This window comes from Acinonyx jubatus, chromosome B3, assembly GCF_027475565.1.
Source record: "Acinonyx jubatus isolate Ajub_Pintada_27869175 chromosome B3, VMU_Ajub_asm_v1.0, whole genome shotgun sequence".
Taxonomy (NCBI): domain Eukaryota; kingdom Metazoa; phylum Chordata; class Mammalia; order Carnivora; family Felidae; genus Acinonyx; species Acinonyx jubatus.
The window spans coordinates 108541954-108561803 of NC_069386.1; the positions used below are offsets into that span (position 1 = coordinate 108541954).

Here is a 19850-nt window from a genome sequence, read left to right on the forward strand (position 1 = left end):
GATCCTGCCAGGTGTTGTTCTGCCTTCTCCTTTTTAAAATGGAAGTGAGTAGGTGTGTGGTAACGAGCACTCCTGACGGCTTTCGCAATAAATCCCATGTGTCACCTGTGTGTTTTCCCCCCAGTATTTTTTCCTGGAGGTGGAAGCCCCCAGTGAATATCCTCGTACGTAATTTGTTCAAACTGCCTCTTTTTTTTGAGGCCATTTATGATATAAGAGCTTCTGTGTCGTTTCCTTGTGGGTTAGGGAAACCATCACCACTTGAAGGCTGCCTTCAACGGAGCTTATTTTTTTCCTACTGGAGCATCTATTTTTAAAAATTAACTACTCAAGGTCTTGGAATAATTGATTACACATTTTTGTTCTTGGGGAATTATTTTCGTTAAGTTCTTTGTGCACTACTCTCATTCTGTCCTTTTTTTTTTTTTTTTAAACGTTTATTTATTTTTGAGACAGAGAGAGGCAGAGCATGAACGGGGGAGGGTCAGAGAGAGAGGGAGACACAGAATCGGAAGCAGGCTCCAGGCTCTGGGCCATCATCAGCCCAGAGCCCGACGCGGGGCTCGAACTCACTGACCGTGAGATCGTGACCTGAGTTGAAGTCGGACGCTTAACCGACTGAGCCACCCAGGCGCCCCTCATTCTGTCCTTTTAAGGCATTTGTTTAAGGCTTGGATGCAAACAGGGATTGCTTTCGCGATCGAGTCTTCTGGTTGGACGCAGTGTTGTGTGTCCTGTCTTTTCCCTGCCGACAGGCCCAGTTTGATATCTCTGTGGCCAGTGAAATCATGGCTGTCCTGGCTCTCACCGGTTCACTAGAAGACATGAGGGAGAGACTGAGCAAAATGGTGGTGGCATCCAGCAAGAAGGGGGAGCCCATCAGTACCGAAGATCTGGTGGGTACCCGGCTGCTGCAAGCTCAGTGACATGCCTGTGTCTGTTAGCGTATCTCAGCAGTTACTGATGAATTCACTGTGATTTTCCTGCTTGTAAGAGAATTTGAAATTTATAAACAGTACTTCGTAGCAAGTAACGGGTGGTATGCTCCAGTAATAGACCACAGGTTTCCGATGGTTTGAGCAACACCTTGAACCTGTGAGTATTCCTAAAAGCGGATGTATAATTTCAGTTTTCAGAGAACAGCCAGTGTCCCAGTGAGGTCCTTAGTAGCTGAGCTTGGAGCCACACCTGGCCTCTCCCTACAGAGAGGCCTCTTGTCACGAGGCTCGCTGACCGCCATGTCCATGCTAATAAGCACATTGGGAACAACTCATTAGCGGTTTATCTGATGGTCCCCCTAGGCTACTTCTGCACTTCAGGGTTATTTCTGATCTGTGGGGTAATAAGAGGTTTGAAATGAGAGAATCTTACAGATTAATTTTTTGAAAGCCTGTTTGTGTTCACATACACTAAAATGTTCGGCTTGTGATTAGCAGTCTGTCAGTTGAATTCAGAAAAGGGGAAATACTAAGTTCCTGTTTCCACAGCCAATATGTCTAAGAAAAGAAATCATTTTAAAGTTTACACCCAGAGGTGTCTGGGTGGCTCAGTCGGTTAAGAGTCCGACTTCGGTTCGGGTCATGATCTCACAGTTCGTGAGTTCGAGCCCCATGTCGGGCTCCGTGCTGACAGCTCAGAGCCTGGAGCCTGCTTCAGGTTCTGTGTCTCCCTCTCTTTCTGCCCCCCACCCCCCGCCCCTGCTTACACTGTCTCTCTCAAAAATAAACATTAAAAAATTTTTTTTAATTTTTTTTTAATTTGTTTTAACGTTTATTTATTTTTGAGACAGAGAGAGACAGAGCATGAATGGGGGAGGGGCAGAGAGAGAGGGAGACACAGAATCGGAAGCAGGCTCCAGGCTCGGAGCCATCAGCCCAGAGCCCAACGCGGGGCTCGAACTCATGGACCACGAGATCGTGACCTGAGCTGAAGTCAGACGCTTAACCGACTGAGCCACCCAGGCGCCCCTTAATGTTTTTTTAATGTTTATTTATTATTTTTGAGAGAGAGGGAGAGAGAGAATGGAAGGGACAGAGAGAGAGGAAGACACAGAATCCGAAGCAGGCTCCAGGCTCTGTGCTGTTAGCACAGAACCTGATATGGGGCTTGAACTCAGAAACCATGAGATCATGACCTGAGCAGAAGTCAGATGCTTAACCGACTGAGCCACCCAGGCGCCCTCCCAGAAATTTTTTTAATAAAGTTTTACACCCAAACCAGAAACTTGGAAACTCCCAAAAATTGAACATGGGTGGGATCCATAGCTCTTTCTTACTTCGTTACCAGTTTGTTCAACTATGGTTGGATGGTTTCAAAGAGAGACCAGATTTTAAGAGTTTGTATTGAACTCCTGGGTAAATTTTCAGTTTCAGCTTTGGGAAACACACACTGAATTTGGTTTTTAGCCATTTCTGCCCAGACATCAAAGTTACAAATAACTCAGTTCTCTAAGAGCTAGCATTTCTGTGCTATAAACCAGTATAAAATGGACTCCCCTCATCAGTCAGCAACAGAGCTTGATTGAGATGCTTGTTTCCAGAGTTCCATGTTTTGCACAAATTCCACGTGAATGTCATTTTCATTCTGTGTGTTATCTCTGCTTAAAATAAGTGATAACTTCATAGTATATCCAGAAAAAAATAAGTAAATGGATGGTATAGCTCAGGTGAAAGTACGGCTTGGTGCACAGTGGCTAAAAAAGGAAGACCTGAGAATGTTGAGTTTTGGTTTGAAAAGGTTGGGGTTTCTTGCGGGTCGGAAGCAATGCTCCATGCCTTTGTTTTGTAGGGGGTGAGTGGTGCATTGACAGTGCTTATGAAGGATGCAATCAAGCCCAATCTCATGCAGACGTTAGAGGTGAGCAGAGTGACCACCGCCTTCCCAGACCAGTCTTCCGTGTCAGAGCAGAGTGGTTCTAAATCACACTTCTCTTGGGGAGTCAGGGAGTTCTGTACCTGCCCGTGTCTCTCTTCCCATTCTTCCTCACTGTTGTGATCGGGATGCTGCTGAAATAGAAAAGAGGGGGCTTTGTATTTTTCTTCTGGGAAGTCTTTATATTTCGGACTCCAACCGACTTTCGTCCCCTTGACCATGTTGGCGGCACTGCTCACGATGTCTTGATTTCCATAGGGCACTCCAGTATTTGTTCATGCTGGACCGTTTGCCAACATTGCACATGGGAATTCCTCTATCATTGCAGACCGGATCGCACTCAAGCTTGTTGGCCCTGAAGGGTTTGTGGGTGAGTATTTTTGCAAAATCAGTGGATCAGCTGTTTTCCTTTTAATATCAAAGGAGTCGGGATGGCCTTTTTACAGTTGCTTTTCTCCTTACTTACAGTGACTGAAGCAGGATTTGGAGCCGACATTGGAATGGAAAAATTTTTTAACATCAAATGCCGGTATTCTGGTCTCCGCCCTCACGTGGTGGTGCTTGTTGCCACTGTCAGGGCTCTTAAAATGCACGGGGGCGGCCCGACGGTGAGGACCAAGAGTTGGAAGGATCTGATTGTCAGGAATGTTCTGAAGGCTAGGAGGAACTTGGGATGACCTGTGCCTGTTTCTTCATGAAGCTGCTCATATTCTCATGACTAAGAGGTGCCCAAAGCAAGAGGTGTTCAGACGGCTCTCGTACTGGCCGCCTTATCACTCACAGGCACTGGCGGCTCTTGGCATTTACAGATGGTGGAAATGGGCTTCGCGGCCTGTCTTCTGAGGGAGCTATCTGATAATATCTAAGCCCCTCCAAGGACATGGGCTTGGCTATATCCACAAAAAGCCCCTTTATGTTTAGACTGTTTTTAAATGAGTCCCATTTTCCCTCTAAATAGTGACGCTGGCAGCCAGCCAAGCAAACCATTAAGCCAAGACCGAGGTCAGGGCCTTCTTGAAAGGCACATGCTGGGTGGGACTAGCACGGAGTAGGAGAGAAGGGGAGGAGAAAGGTAGGCCTGCCCTGGGCTGCCTCCGGGTAACAGAGAAACTAGGTTAGGACTAGCTTGTCTTCAACTCCAACCTGAACTTTGTGTGTTCCTGAATTCCTACTGGTTAGAAATTACACTTTTTATCCTATTATTTTAATACCTTTTCTTTAGCACACGTACATGAAGACAGTGTGCTAGTTTTCAGAAATTACTTGAAGAAGTATTAAATTCCTAGCCTTCTTAAATTCTACAAGCTGGTCTTACAACTTGAGAAATAAGAGCCCCCTCTCTTAAAATCGGTGTTTCTTTTCTTTGTTTGTTTGTTTGTTTAAATGTTTATTCCTTTTGAGAGAGACAGAGTGTGGGTGGGGGAGAGGCAGAGAGAGGGCGACACAGAACCCGTAGCAGGCTCCAGGCTGTCAGCACAGAGCCTGCCGCGGGGCTCAAATCCACGAACTGGGAGATCATAGCCTGAGCTGAAGTCAGATGCTTAACTGACTAAGCCCGCCCCCCCGCCCCGGGCGCCCCTAAAATCAGTGTTCTTCATGCAGCTATCATACAGCAGTTCTCAAGCATTTTAGTCTCAGAACTTCTTTACGCTTAAAATTCTTGAGGCGCTGAAAGAACTTTTGTTTCGGTAGTTATATCGGAATTGACTATATTGGGAATTGAAGATGAGTTACATTTTAACAAAAACAATTTTTTTTTCATGAAAAGTTCTTACATTTCTCCAAACAAAATGTAAGCATCGTACAGTTTTCAGGTCTCTTCAGTATCTGGCCTAATTGAAAACTACTGGATTTTCATGTTCTACACAGAATCAGTTGTGTTAGCACATGTCACGTATTCTTTGCAAAAGTCCATTGTACACTCAGTGAGAGAATGAGTGTGAAAAGGGCCGTGATATTTTAGAGTTACTATGGAAATAGTCGTGACCTCATGGCCCTGTGAAAGGATTCGGTCCCCAGACCACTCTGTGAGAACCACTGCCATAATGCAACCCCAGGACACCTCTCCAGTGTCACTGGTCCCCCAGGTACCAAAAGCACTCCTAGCCCACGAATGCAGGTTGGACTCCTTTTATCTTCCCAGTTATAACCAACATGTTTTCCTCTTGCACCCCTCACACCGTTGCACCTTCTTTCTTCCTGCCCTCATGGTCTGAAACATAATGCCAGACACTTAACTCAGGCAGCAGAGAAGGAGAGCCTCGTACATAGCCTCACTTCTGTCAAGGAGCCAGACATGCTGCTCACAGTCCCTCATGGAGCTACATGTCAGCCCCAGAACACGGTGGCTCTTGTCCCTGCTTGCCACCCCGCCTCTCTGGCCCCCTTTGGAGACAGAGGAATGGGAGTGGACCACGCTGGGTGGCTGAAGCCTTGTAAGGCACGCCCATTGTCCACAGTGGAGTCCCTGGAATGAGCACCTTTACCTCAGTGCTCGTCCCTGTGGATGCGGCAGAAGCCAAGCCACCGGCCACCTCCGTAACAGTGAACTCACCACTTAAGTATTCTGACACCTTGAAATATACTCTGATGGAGGGAGAAAATCCTGGGCTGTGTCCCTCCTGTTTTATTGCTCATGCTCCCTAGTTCAGCCCCACAAACTTGTGCGTTGGCTCCGTGGACCAGGTCAGGAGCCCATTTCAGGGCCCGTCACAGACTCCTCTGGGGGACATTCAGGGTGGCCTTTCTGACCACTGCCTTTTTCCATACGTGCACCTTTACTTCCGCCCCCACTGCTGTGTGCTTTGCTCACTGAGGTTATGGCCCTTGCCTAGAACACATCCCTTTCCCCACCGCCTTCACAGATCTGCCCTCACGTCCCTCATTCAGGCCATAGAGGTTTCCCACAATGCTCAAACCAGACATTTTTTGTTGGTCATATGCCCTAAATCCCTTGGACAGGAAACAACCTTATCCTGCTGTAAACCACCCCTCCCCCGCCAGTATGCAGCTTCTGGCCTTTTACACATGGCAAGGCATCATTTTAAGCTAAAACCGGATTGTAAGTAGAAAATGCCTCTGACTTTGCCTGCTTTCCTTCCAGGTTACTGCTGGACTGCCTCTTCCCAAGGCTTACATAGAGGAGGTAACTTCAGTCATTTCTAACCACTTGTCCTAGAGAATACGCAGAATCAGCGTCTCTCAGCCTATTTGGAAATGAGGGGGGTGGGTATGGCTCCTGTGGACAGGGGCACTAAGAGGCCTGCTGTGTGCTGAAGAATCTTATCGAATAAAGTAGGGAAGAAGTGCTTCTAGTGAAACCAGTGGTTGGTTCTCCATCGGGAGCAGTTTTGCCCCCCGGGGGACATTTGGCAATGTCTAGAGACCTATTTTTGGTTGTTTCCACTTCAGGTAGAACGTGCTGCTGGCACTGAGTAAAGGCCAAGGCTGCCTCTAAACACCATGTGGTGCACAGGTCAGCCCCACGGCGAAGAATCATTTGGCCCCAAATGGCAGAGGTGGTGAGGTGGAGAAACCCTGCCCTGTAGACTAATGACGTTTCTTTCCACTGCCTTAGCGCATCGGCTGCTTCCTTACCAAATGCCATCTGAGTCTGGAACAAGTAGGGACTTTTTGTGAAATGTCTCTTCCTCTGCATATTTAAATCCACCTTAAAGGGGCACTATGCGGTCAGGATCCTGGTTATATTTTTCTAGGTAAAGTTTCCCTAAGCTGATTTGGTCTCTAGCTGTCAAGGAGGAGCTCAAAGAAGAACTGTGACCTTGAGCCTTTTCCTCTTTATATCATTTACTACCCCAATCCCTGGAGGCTGTTGGGGTGGTTCTGTGAGAGACAGACCCTCGCATGAGACGGGAAGGTCAGCCGCTGCCACTGTGAATTCAATTCCTCTGCCTTTTTTGGAGGCTTTTGAAGTTGTCAGGCAATCGAGTGCCACTGTTCAAGCCCTAAATGAAGTATTTCAGAAGCAGCTAGAAGAGAATTGTTAGTGCCTTGAGTCTGCCCGTCTTCTGAGTTATGATTTGCCTTTTATGGTCATTTGTCTGATTCACGCGTAGGAGGGGAATTCACAGTTCTGGCCCTCCTGCCACCCCACAGCCTTTCCTGTGTCTAATTAGAGTGACTGCCCCTCACTGGCCCAGCTGGTGTCTTCATTTACGAAACTCTGCTTTTCAAAAACTGTTCTCAATCGGTCTTAATATTAATTGGTTTCCATGTGACTAGAGGTAAAGAATTAGCAGTGCTCTTGAGAATATCAACTCAATCCTAATTTTAGTTTTCAACTACTAAAGGAGAAAAAAGCCTAAGTCATGTTTATAACTGTAATTGTTTTCTACCTTTATCTTGCCCCCTTTTTCTGCTCTTTCATTGAATCCACAAACCAAGGGCTGTTACTGCTGGGTTTGCTCATGAGCCAGTGTATGTATTTTTACGTAAAACCCTTACATTTTTATCTTAAAGATATCTAATGTATTTTAAGCTTATAATGGTAGCATCCTTTTTGTAAAAGAAAGTTAAGCAGTGTAAGGATATAATACACAAATATGAGTCCCCTGAACAGTTTGGTATATATTTTTCAACATTTAAAACATTTCATGAATATATACAAGTATTTTTGTATTTGTCCAAAAGTGGAATTAATGAAGTTGTCCATAGTTTTATAACTTTGGCACACTTTAGTACATCTTTGACAGTTGCCATGTTAATGCGGATTATCTCACTTTTCATGGCATCTGCATGATATTTAATAGAGGGTGTATGTCATAACTCACTGGCGCAGTCCCCCATCGAAGGAGGTTTGTGTTTGCAGTTTTCCAAGGCTGCAAGTAGAGCTGCCATTAGCATTTAACATATTTAAAGGTATGTTTCCTTAATTACTTTCCTTTAAACGTCATAGTATTTGGTTATTAAAGGTGGCATCTATCTTCTTTGTCCCGGGTGAAGGTACATGGTTGAGCTCATTAGAACCTTTGAAAGCCTCACTGATCACTTCGTGTTTTCTGACGGCACGTGCGGTGGCTGTGTAATGAGCCCCAGGCACTGTGCTAGGCTCTGTCTCCTGTGCAAGATGCTGAGTAGAGTTTGTACCATTGTACCACATGAGTACATGACATCTGTAAACACAAGGCTGTAAATATAATTTACTTAAGAGCAACTGATTCTCTGCAAACAGCAAATATGCAGTTAAGATGTGGTGTGATGACAGCAGTTATGCCCACTCTCATGCTTTCAAGACAGCCAGGAGCCTGACGCCACTCCAGTGTTACAGGCTGGCCCAGGGTTATGGCTCCCTAGCGCCCCCTCACCACGGTGTGCGAAATGCATCAGCAGATCTGCCCTTGGCTTGTTCTGACTAAGTGGCTGGCTGCTGGTTCAAGGAGTTCTTTTAAGAAGAACCTGCAGCTGACCTCATGGATCTTTCCTGTTGTTTTTACAGAACCTGGAGCTGGTTGAAAAAGGCTTCAGTAACTTAAAGAAACAAATTGAAAATGCCAGAATGTTTGGAGTTCCAGTGGTAGTGGCTGTGAATGCATTCAAGTAAGTACAAAGAGTAGGAGTCAACGGGACTGTGGAAAATGGTCAGAAAACATCTCCTGGAGCTGACTGTATAGCACTGTTTTTAGCTTTGTTTTGTTCTCCAGCTACTGGTATTGGTTATTAAGCCTGTGTTCTAGCAGCCAATAATGAGAGCCTGTGGTGTGGGCTACACCACAGACACCACAACAAACTCGTCACTCCTGCCACTGAAGGTCCGGGGTCAGATTTGGCTCCCATGGGTCCCCTTCTCTACTGGGTGAAGTGGGTGACACATAGGCCTGAAGTTAAATGTTCTTTGTGCTCTCTAGAGGACTTTTGTGCTAACAGAAGGTCATAGCCCTACAGAGTTCTATTATTTCAGGAGGTCTGGTGGGACATTATCTTGACAAAGAGTCGACCGTATTGAGCTAGAAGTGTTCATGCAAGAGGCAACTTGTGTAGGCTGTGTAGGTATTGTAGTGCTAGCTTTGGTCTTGTTATAATGGCCTAACCACAACAGAATGGGAGGAAACGTTTTTAAAAAGCTAGTATTTATTGATTCCTGTGATGTGCCTGGAATGTTCTAAGTATTTTGCATGTGTTTGTCAACTAAGCCTGATGACATCCCAATGAAATAAGTGCTATGATTAGTCCCATTGTACCACATGGAAACCAAAGCACATAAGGATTAAATAACTAGCCAGGAGTCCACCCAGATGGTAACTGATGGAGCCGGGATCCAAACCCAGTCAGTATTGCTTGATTAGTTTCCATTTATCGGTGAGTAGCTCAAAAGAGTTTGTCCTCTCTAACTGTCATCAATGCTTTAACACGAAGCGCTGCCTTTACAGGACAGATACGGAAGCTGAGCTGGACCTCGTCAGCCGCCTCGCCAAAGAACACGGGGCTTTCGATGCTGTGAAATGCACTCACTGGGCAGAAGGGGGCAAGGGCGCCTTAGCCCTAGCTCAGGCCGTCCAGAGAGCAGCTCAGGCACCCAGCAGCTTCCAGCTCCTCTATGACCTCAAGGTGGGTTACTTGCTATAAGACAAAACAAAAACAAAAAGGAAAAAAAAGCACAGTGAGGTTTCTGTGTGGCTGCCTCTCTTTAGAGCCCGTGTTTAGCGTCTTTAGCCTTGTGAGTTTGATTCCCACGTAGGTGAGTTACACAACCACAGCCTGGGCTTTCAACCCTAGACAGCTTTCTTACCAGTGCATGTTTCTGCTTATTTACAGAGGAGCAGGTCCAGGCAAGAACACTCTGGGAGGTTGGCTCCCGACCTAACTTTTGGGAAGGCTCATGGTACCTTCTCTCTGCTGGCAGGAGAAAGGGTTAAATGTAGAACCAGTAGTGTAATTCACTACAGCCTTTAACCCAAGGCACCAGCCATGTTGTTGCAAATCGGCAGGGAGCTCCATCATGCTCAGAAAAGCTTTTTGACCACTTCCCAGTACCAGGGGAAAGCTGCGTGCTCCCAAGCTCACCTCCTGGTTTGGGGCTGCCTCACGTGCAGAGAAGCTCTAGTGCAAAGCCAAAGCATCCCGGCAGGCTTTAGTATTCTTTTCATCACTGAGTAACGGCTTATTCTGTGATGCGATAAAGTGAGTTCAGAGAAACGTTGTTCTTATAGTAGGGTTGTATTTTGTTTTCAGCTATCTGTCCGTGTATTTCAGGATGTGATTAGACATTAAGCAGCATGCTCACGACACCTGGAAACTTTGTTAGGAACATGGGATGGATGTGGTAGTTAATTCTGCTTGTATTTTCCAGGCTGGTTCTTGGCTTGGTTTTTAAAAGATAGTCATAGACTTTCAAAAATAGCCATAAAAAGGTAGAGGGAAGAAACCCAAGTATTCTTCAGTTTTTAACATTCTCTTGTTTCTGTTTGCCCTTTGCAGATAAAATACACTGACATTTCATTGACATTGTCCTATTGACATTGACATTTTCCCATTAGACTTTACTTTTATAGACTGGTTTGAAAATCTGTTCAACCAATCATATTTTCAGGAAATGCCGTAAATGCCAATCTGTACACACATGCAAAGAAAGCATTTATAGGGCCTCTCTCTAAGCTCCATCCTCAGTACCTGAGTTAGGAACCCCCAGTCCTTGAAGACCAGCAGGACGCCCAGAAGAAGTTGAGTGATAAAGACTTTATCCCTCGTTCCTACTTGGAATTTTCTCTGTTCTGATAAACTGGAGTCTGCCGCTTTTTGTCTTATTTAGCATCTGTTAGCCTTCAGTCACCCTTCAACGAAACTACTTTCACTTCAGAAGCTCTGAATGTGCCTCAGCATTTATAAAGCTCCAGTGATAAGACACATGGGAAAGTGATCTCTGTCGCGTCTGTATACAACCGTGATTGAATAGTCCCCTTATTTTTGTCCATTATATAAAGCCTCTCCTTAATTGGCACTGTGTAGCTCCAAAGGAAATTTTTATCTTTATAGATTATTGCTCCTTTCAGAAAACAACATTCGCCCGATGTGTCCTGTTAGCCTTAGTTGCCAGGGAGCGTAGTCAGGTTATTGCCTAATTTTAGTACTTTGCTCATCCAAGGAGCTTTCCTTCCCATTTCCTCTAGGCAGTCTCTCCTTAACGCAGTTTGCATTTCATTCCCCAGCGGAGCAGCCCCATGGAGGGGGAGGCTCTCACTGGGTGAGAGACCACTGGCCTCCGTGCCTGGCACTGTTTGTTTCAGGTGCCACACAAGTCATGGCCTTCTGCAGCACGCCCGGTGCATGTTGTCGTGTAAGTCACTGGGGTGTTTTTTTAATACGTAGGTGATTTTGTTTTTATGGGTATTTCTAAGCAACAGTGGTTTGCAGTCACTGTCTTATGTTAAAAATAGTATCTGCCTCTCACATAAAAAACCAGGAGTTGTTGGATGGATGCTGGTTGTCTTCCGTCAGGAGTATCCAGGTCTGGTTTGACATGAGTCTGATCTCCAGTATTAGAACACTACTTTGTATTTATGAAGAAATAATTATTCTTGGGTAGTCAGCAGTATTGTTTATGACGTACCTAGGGAGGTCCTGAATACACATGCACACGTGCACGCACGTGCACACACACACACACACACACATACACAGTAACTTTACCTCTGTGGGACGTTTTCCACGTATAAAATCTGGAGCTTGGTATTAAAAGAAAATGTTTGTAACCCACATGCACCTCAAACTATTTGTGTATCTGTATGTGTATGTGAAAGCATCTTCTCGCCCTTGTGGGAACTCGGACCTAGACTGTGGCCCAGTTCAGCATCATCATGTATGTCCAGTCATGGCATCTCCCCCTCTTTCCTGTGCATTAGCTTCCAGTTGAGGATAAAATCAGGATCATTGCGCAGAAGATCTACGGGGCCGATGACATTGAATTGCTCCCTGAAGCTCAACACAAAGCTGACGTTTACACAAAACAGGTGGGTGTTTGGTTGGTTGGTTCTTTTAACTCTTTACAGAGCAGCCTGGGTGTCAGAGCCCCTGAGTTCTCCCCACCCTGCTGGGCGCCCACTGCTTCACTTCTCTGGGTGACAGTCTTCTCCCCTCTGGATACTGAGCTTGGATTAGGTGGTCCAGTTCTTTATCTACCCAGAGGTGGTATATGAATGTGTAGAAAAGCCATGGAGAAATAGGAAGTGTCTTCCTCAAATACTGAGAGCCTGCCTTCAGTTGTGTCCTCACATCTGCTCCAAACTATCATTTTTAATAGGTTGTATGGATGAAAATAAAATACTTACTTTTGGAATATGGTTGTGGGTCCTTACCTCCCTCACCCAATAGTGATTCTTTTTTGGGGGGGGGGGGTGTGGGGGGGTCTAGAATACAGAGCTTGAGGTCAGTGAGGTAGAGGTGTATGTAAAGGAAATTAGATGTTTTATTGTTTTTTATTTTTTTAATATTTATTTTTGAGAGAGAGAGACAGAGTACGAGCAGGGGAGGGACAGAAAGAGAGGGAGACAGAATTTGAGGCAGGCTTCGGGCGCTGGGCTGTGAGCACAGAGCCCCACATGAGGCTTGAACTCATGAACCACGAGAATATGGCCTGAGCTGAAGTCGGAGGCTTAATCGACTAAACCACCCAGGTGCCCCAGGAATTAGATGTTTTAAGTAAATTGAAGAATCCATATCATCACGATGCCCAGATGTGCTTTGTTGTCAACCTTTCATTTGTCCTGCTTTGTTCCTTTCTCTCCCCAGGGCTTTGGGAACCTGCCCATCTGCATGGCCAAAACACACTTGTCCTTGTCTCACAACCCAGAGCAGAAGGGCGTGCCCACAGGCTTCGTCCTGCCCATCCGTGACATCCGCGCCAGCGTCGGGGCCGGTTTTCTGTACCCCTTGGTGGGGACGGTAAGTGAGTGCTGCAGGCAGAGTGGGGGGTGGTTCATCTGTGCTTCTCGTCTGAAATTGATCACTGAAGCTATCAAGCAAGTGCCAGCTGAGCAGAGTCCATGGCTGACGAGCAAGCTGGCGTCGGGCCTGTTAGGATTAATCCTCTTGCTGTGGATCATCCTGGTGTCCTTTCAAGGGTGAAGCCATGACTACTTGTGATGAGTAACAGTTCTGTTTCCCAGGGGCAGTATGACCTTGACTGAATCCCGGACAGGCCTAATCGATAGTCTGTGATAGTGCTAATGTATCATCACAACTGACATTCATTGGGTACCTTTCACAGATTAACTCAGTAGGGGGGTAGGGGGTAGGAACAGAGGCTCCGACCTTCCCTGATCATCTTGACAGGCCTGCAGCTTATGCCTGAAACTCAAGGAAACTCAAGGAATTGGTTGTTTCTGAGTAAAGAATTCCCCCCTTAAAATGCGATTGAACCCTTTAGACTTGGAAAATGAGGTTGCTTATTTCTGCTTCAAGATGAATTATCAAATGCTTCCTTATGACTTCGTGGATATTAAAGAAGGAGCTTTGCTGACAAGGGAGGGAGAGTGCTGAAGGGCACACTCACAGTTTGCACTGACCTTCCCAGGTTAATGCTGATCCTGTGCCTAGGTTTCCCCCTTTGATCTGCCCAGTGTCCTATGCCTGAAGCTAGTCCTTACCTGCAGTACAGGATCGAAATAGTAAACTGAGCCAATTCATAATGGAAAAGAAACCAACAGATCTCCTGCTGGAGCTGGGTTACTCTTTCAGGATAGATAGAAAGAAAGTGGTAAGAGGTAGCATTATAAATCTGAAGTGTGTAACTTTAAAGCCACATCCAGTTTTCACTGCTGGTTTTGGCCTTGGGCAAGTTATTAAAGATGTGTGCCCTGCTCCACTCAGCTCTCAGCGTGGGGCAAGCTGGTGCCCCTTCAGCCACTGCAGAGAGCAGGAGGTTCAGCTTTGGGACGACGTTCTTCGGTCCTGGGGATTTAGAGAAGTTACCTTTCGATAGGAATGTTAAACCATTGGCCTGGCATCTTGACTGTCACAGAAATGGGTGTTGTTCTCTCTGGAGACACTGTCAGCAGCCGCCAGCTGGAATAGGAGGAGCTGCACTGGGCACTCGCTTTTGATGTGCGTGCAGGGGGTTGGCCATCGAGGGGAAGGCAAAACTGACAGGTCCGGCCTGAGTTTGCCAGTAGCATGTCTGCATCAATGGGCACAAGCCCGTCATCTTCACCGTCACCTCCAGGCTTTTCTGCTAGGTCTGAGGACCAATCCCTTCCTCCCCCCTTCTTGTCCACACACCCACCAGTTGCTTACAGAGTTCCAGAATAGAGACTGATAGCAGGTCCCTAGAGAATGTTCTGGGAAGTTATCGTTAAGTTGTGGAAGTTCAGCTTAAACTCTTTTCCTGTCTGGATCTGATTTGGAACTTGTACATATTCATTATACAAGATACTGTTACAGGTGAAAGTTAACTTACAGGCCTTAAGGATTTGTCGCTAGGTAGATTTTTGTCAAAGCCAGGTCTTTAGAAAGGAAGGAAGTACAAATATAATCCATAGGCATTACAAGCTCAGTTTTAGAAGGCCAAACTGGACCCCTAAGAACAGTGATTGTAAAACTATTTCGATTTTGTACAGAAATGTCTTGGCCCAAGTTAACGGATACTAATTCCTAATGTGCTGCTAAAGCAGAATGATACGGGCATCAACACAAGACTTTTTTTTTTTTTTTTAATGTTTATATTTATTTTTGAGACAGAGCATGAGCAGGGGAGGGGCAGAGAGAGAGGGAGACACAGAATCCGAAGCAGGCTCCAGGCTCCAAGCTGTCAGCACAGAGCCTGATATGGGGCTCGAACCCATGAACCGCGAGTTCATGACCTGAGCCAAAGTCGGATGCTCCACCGACCAAGCCACCCAGGCACCCCAACCCCAGACTTATTAAAACAAATTAAAACAAAATTAAAAGGCAGACAAACCCTGCACCTCCCTTTGGTCTTATGAGGGCTGAGGAGGGGGGAGGAGACTCCTCAGCATCCCCACACCTGCCTTAGAGAATGTAGGTGGAAGGCCTTCCTTGCTACTTCTTGTTGCAGTGGTCAATGTGGAAGATGGTAGTGAAGCCCAGTGTTGGCTTGCTGAAGACTCGCTGGTCTCTCTGTGAGGCCATAACAGGATCGGTGACTTGGTGTGTAACAAGAAGAGTGCCCCTTTATTGACAACTGTAAAATAATATTCTGTTTTTGTGCCTTGGGCTTTTTATCTGAAGGGAAGGTGGAAACGAAGATCACTTTATTTTTACTGCTATTTCACATCTCCTAGATGAGCACAATGCCTGGACTCCCCACCCGGCCCTGTTTCTATGATATTGATTTGGACCCTGAAACTGAACAGGTGAATGGGTTGTTCTAAACAGGTGAGTTGTTAACTGTGAGAGTTTTGCTTTTTTTTCCTTACAAGGCACAGTTATGAATTATGGGACTCAAGCTAACGCTCTGAAAATGCCAGTTGTGATACTTTCAGAACTTCTCTTTCCAAACATCACTGAGGGGAGAGTTGCAGTGACCAATGAAGGAAATATCTCAACACATTTTTGGAAGAAGAGCGTGGCTTGTTCAGGAACAGTGTAGGGGAGAAAGCCACCGTCTCGTGAACTCTGGAGGGACTGGCGCGGAGGCTGCGTTCTGAGTTGTTGGCACCCTGGAAGGCAGGTGCCAGTAGGGGTCTGTGTACTCTGAGTAGATGGTGGGCAGGAGTTGAGTAAATGTTCCAGAATATAGAAAAGAAGAGGAAAGAGTCTAGGACTTCATGGGGTCTTAAGTGAAAGGCTCCCAAGTACTCGTCACAATGAATGAGCCTTCCCTAGATACATCTAGTTGAAATTTCAAAAACATCAAAGATGTAATCCTAAAAGGCCTTTTCCAGAAAAGAAAAAGTGGTTTGTCTATGAGAAAATAGGAGTCAGACTGAAGACTTGTCTTCTTATCAGCAGTAAGGGACTTTTCGACAATGGAAGAATAGACTCCCAAGTTCACGGGGAAAGCTGACTCCCCACCTGTGCTTAACACCCCACCAAATGTATCCAGATGTTTTCAGACACGTCCAGCTGTGCCACCCCACCTCCCTTCCTAGGAAGGTATTTAGCAGTGTCCTCCAGCAAAACGGGGAATAAACTAAGAAAAGGGAAGACCTGGTTTTCAGGAAACCCAAGTCCTGATCGGGGCAGTTACGAAGGGGAATCCTGACAGCTGCAAGTGACCTAGAGTTACAAGTCTAGGAATTAAGCAACACTAACTAGAAGGAGCCATTGAAGACAAGGGTGTCAGAGGGTAATAATGCAGAACGAAAACTCTCAGGTTGTTAAAGAAAGTAAAGGTCCGGCTGATGGCAAAGTATAGTCCTCATCCCAGCAGCCGCAAGGATGGGTGCTTACACAAGTCCCTGCAGAGGGAGCAGAGCCGGTGTGCTCCATGCCTGGGGGACTTATGTGACACTGGAGGTGTCCCCCTGGCTCACTCCCGGCCCGAACAGTGTTCACGTAGCCATAGTGGAAGAGTGGCACGCATTGTGTTCAGGTCCGTGGGCAAACCCTGCCCTCCTGGAGTTGGTTGTGGGAAGGATGGAAGCGTTAACAGCTTTGGCAGAGTATAGGAGGATGCTGCAGGGTGAGGGTGGGGGTGTGTTTCAGCTCGTAGAGGAACGTTTACTTCTCATGTCCTTTTCCTTCTAGATTTCCCCTCTTCAAGAAGCCGCTCTGAACATTTGGCCAGTGTCTATTCGGGCCGACTGTTGGTTAGGAAGTGTGGGGAAGGTGGAGAGGAGTCAGCCCCTGCCCTGAAGATCTTCTGAAAGAAAGAGCAGAAGTTTCCCCAGGAGCCTTTCTTCAGTCTTAATTCCCACCACCATGTATAAATTAACATAAATCATGCACAAGTCAACTTACTTGATTGAAGTTCCACAGAATAAAAGGAAATGATTTTGCAATCTGGATGTTTAAATATAAATTCTAGCCTTAACAGACTGTGCTGCAGTATCACTGCCGTCCTGCGGGAGGCCCTTTGCCAGCAGGCACCCGGGACTGAAGAAGCAAGTTGCAAGACCTTCTTTATTGACACTGTTGTGTTCAAAGGGGTAAATGGCACATGCACGCAGAGTTCTTGGGGGGGACACAATCGGTATCCCTCCTGAGAGGGTTGAGGGGGAAGTAGCGTATACAGAATGTGCCTTTTTAATCACGTACCTTTCTATATTGTTCCTTTAAAACAGACCTGAGAAAGTCACACTTATCCAGGTTTTTGTGCTGAACTTCCTTGGAGGTCCCATTTCTGGCACAGCTTTAGCACCATTTATTTTTTTAAGTCATCAGGAAGGACGGTCATGAAGCACTAAGTACAGGTCCATCCTGTCTGCTCTGTTGGTTCAGCAAATGTTGATTGGGCTTGTACCATGTGCCCTGGGCTCTACCCCTCCCTCCGGAATGTTTTTTTCCCTGAAATGTTTTCCCTCCTCTTCTTGTTTATCTTTGTTCTTCCTCTCCTGTTTTTTCCTCCCTCTTCTCCCTTATCTTCCTGCGTTGGATCCTTCCAGGAGATGTTACATCACCATTGATGCTGATGTAAATACTGCTGGCATTGGCAGAGCAATATTTGTCCTGGTGTCCTTGGTTTTATTACATTTAATCCCCTGGGTTCACGTCGGTGTTGTCATGCAGTTTTGCCATCCAAAGAATTGATGGCAGTGCTTCGGAGGCATATGGTAAAGGGATCATGAGTGCGGAGCCCAAGCTTCACCATGCTTTGTATAGTGCCTGGCACATTGTTCACAACGATGGTGTCAGTTTCTGTTCCAAAGCATCATTTGGGCCCCGTCTGCACAGAGTTCACTGTTTTTGATGGGTTTTTTAACGTCCTATGAGACGTCATCTGGAATGGGACATGCCGGGAATAAATTTTGTAAATAAGGGAAGAAAGGCTATTGTTAGACGTGGTGACTCAAAGATCATCTTAAAGGATTTAGGCTTCCTCATCACCAAAAGCCAGGTGGGTTTATATCCTTAATATTGATAGGAATAGTGAACATGATTGGTGGGAGAAGGTGAGTGGAGGGTGTAGAAGCCAAAGACAGTAAACAAACCCCTAATATAATAAGTAGTCCAAACTGTTTTTTACCAGATACTGCTTAGAATGAATGGACTATCACAAATGCAAGAATTTTCCTAAGGAGGAGTACAATGTCTTCAGTAAAAATTCAAATGGTACCACTTGCTTTTTCCACCTGGCAGTATATCTTGGAGATCTTACTATGTCAGCAGCTGGAGACACACCTTGTTTTTTACAGCTGTGTAGTATTTCAGCAGTCCCCTATCGAGGGACACTTACCATCGTTTCATGGTTATTGCTGTTACAAATGAGAGCAGCGAATATTCTCTTACGCATCTGTGCAGTCTGTGTAGAAGCATGTGTTGGGTAAATTGTTAGTAATGGAATTGCTCAAAAGTGATCTCTAGCTTCAAAATGGGAGCTGACCTTTGGCTAGAAATGTGTCAAGAGAAATGATAACAGAACAAATTTGTAAATTAGGTTTGTATCTCCATTTTGCAGGAAGGCAGACTTCAAAATTGCACTACTTGCTGCCTGCCAGATGGACTTTTTAAGTCCTCTGATGCTAAAGCCTCTGCTCCTAACTTACTCTGCCCGTCAGAGCTGTTCCCGGAAGGCAGCCCCTGCCACGTGGTACAGAAGCAGACTTCCCATTTGTGACAGGTGGAAAGCTGTGTCCATTTCACTTCCCTCTTGAAGGAAGGGAGAGTGAAAGGCGGAAGAAGCAGAGTGAAGAAATAAAGAGGTTGGGAAGGCTGCGGAGCAATTAATAGCATGGGTTTTGTGAAACTGATTCTTCGATCTGTGGTTAAGAAGTGTGATGAAGAGGGGCACTGGGCTGGTTCGGTTAGTGGAGCATGTGACTCTTGGTCTCGGGGCCGTGAGTTTGAGCCCCACACTGGGAGTAGAGATTACTTAAAAAGTTTTTTTTTTTAAGGGTAAAGAGCACCGAGGCTAATAAATAAATAAATAAATAAATAAATAACTGCAGGCTAATTGAAGGACCTAAATTCAAGACCTGCAGAAGCATTAGTGCTCGGAGTACATATTATATGTTGCCAGACAAAGTCCAGTGTCCTTACCTTGGGGCGAGGAGCCCTTCCAGATCACTGGCCTCCCCCATTCTTAACCTGTTTCCGGGCCACTGATGCTTTCCCTCCCCCTATTTGTAATGTTACTGATGAACAGAGCGGACCTTCTCTATTCTGTACTTCAGAGGCTGTCGCCATGCACTGAAGATGTTCGTAGTAACACTCCATTCAGAAGAGGCAGCACGCATGTACTGTCAAGTAAAGCAGATTACGACAGAACTCCCGTTGAGTTTGTGTTCACTGGTACAACCGGACGGTGCCCCGAAACAGATAAAAGTACCAGAGAACACGAGCCACAAGTTCGTTTAATGGTGTACCAGGGAAGAGGGTGGTGGGCTGATTCCCAGAAGGTCTCTCAAATGTATGTAAGAATTACTGCTAAGGAGTTCTAAGCCATTTTTGGTAGCTACAGGCCCAGGCCCGGGGGATGAGGGCCAGAATGGGAGAAACGGTAGGACCAGTTGAGATCAGGTAAAGAGGAGTTCAGATAAACAAGCAAACTATGCTATTGGCACGCTATGGCTGGTGATATTGACAAGATAAGCTGTAGGAAGGATAATTTCTCATCAGATTGGAGAAATCTATAGCCTGTTTCTCATTATATAATGAAAAGCTACTAATGGAGTAGCAGACAACGATATGGGTAATATCTTACTGTCACTTAAGTGAGTTCAGGGATGACGGGTTTCTTTCATGCATGAAGTACTGAATACATTTCTTAAAATTCAGATATGGCATCAGTTTGTAGTCATATCCTAAAGAAAAATCACAGTGCAGTATTTTAGTTATAGTACTATATTCTTTCTGTGTGTGTGTGTGTGTGTGTGTGTGTGTGTGTGTGCGCGCGCGCGCGCGCACAT

The 19850-nt window shown here is 45.8% G+C and overlaps 1 protein-coding gene across 1 annotated transcript in view; it reads left to right on the plus strand.

Moving 5' to 3' along the window:
* Positions 1–16788, plus strand: part of MTHFD1 (methylenetetrahydrofolate dehydrogenase, cyclohydrolase and formyltetrahydrofolate synthetase 1) — a 61651-nt gene extending 44863 nt beyond the window's left edge. The window contains exons 18-28 of the mRNA XM_027065896.2: positions 756–896; positions 2788–2856; positions 3130–3241; positions 3340–3479; positions 5975–6016; positions 8327–8427; positions 9258–9435; positions 11727–11834; positions 12613–12765; positions 15123–15216; positions 16531–16788. Coding sequence (XP_026921697.2) covers positions 756–896; positions 2788–2856; positions 3130–3241; positions 3340–3479; positions 5975–6016; positions 8327–8427; positions 9258–9435; positions 11727–11834; positions 12613–12765; positions 15123–15212 — 1134 coding nt within the window. The 3' untranslated portion in view covers positions 15213–15216; positions 16531–16788. The remainder of the gene's footprint in view (positions 1–755; positions 897–2787; positions 2857–3129; positions 3242–3339; positions 3480–5974; positions 6017–8326; positions 8428–9257; positions 9436–11726; positions 11835–12612; positions 12766–15122; positions 15217–16530) is intronic.
* The last annotated feature ends 3062 nt before the right edge of the window (positions 16789–19850 follow it).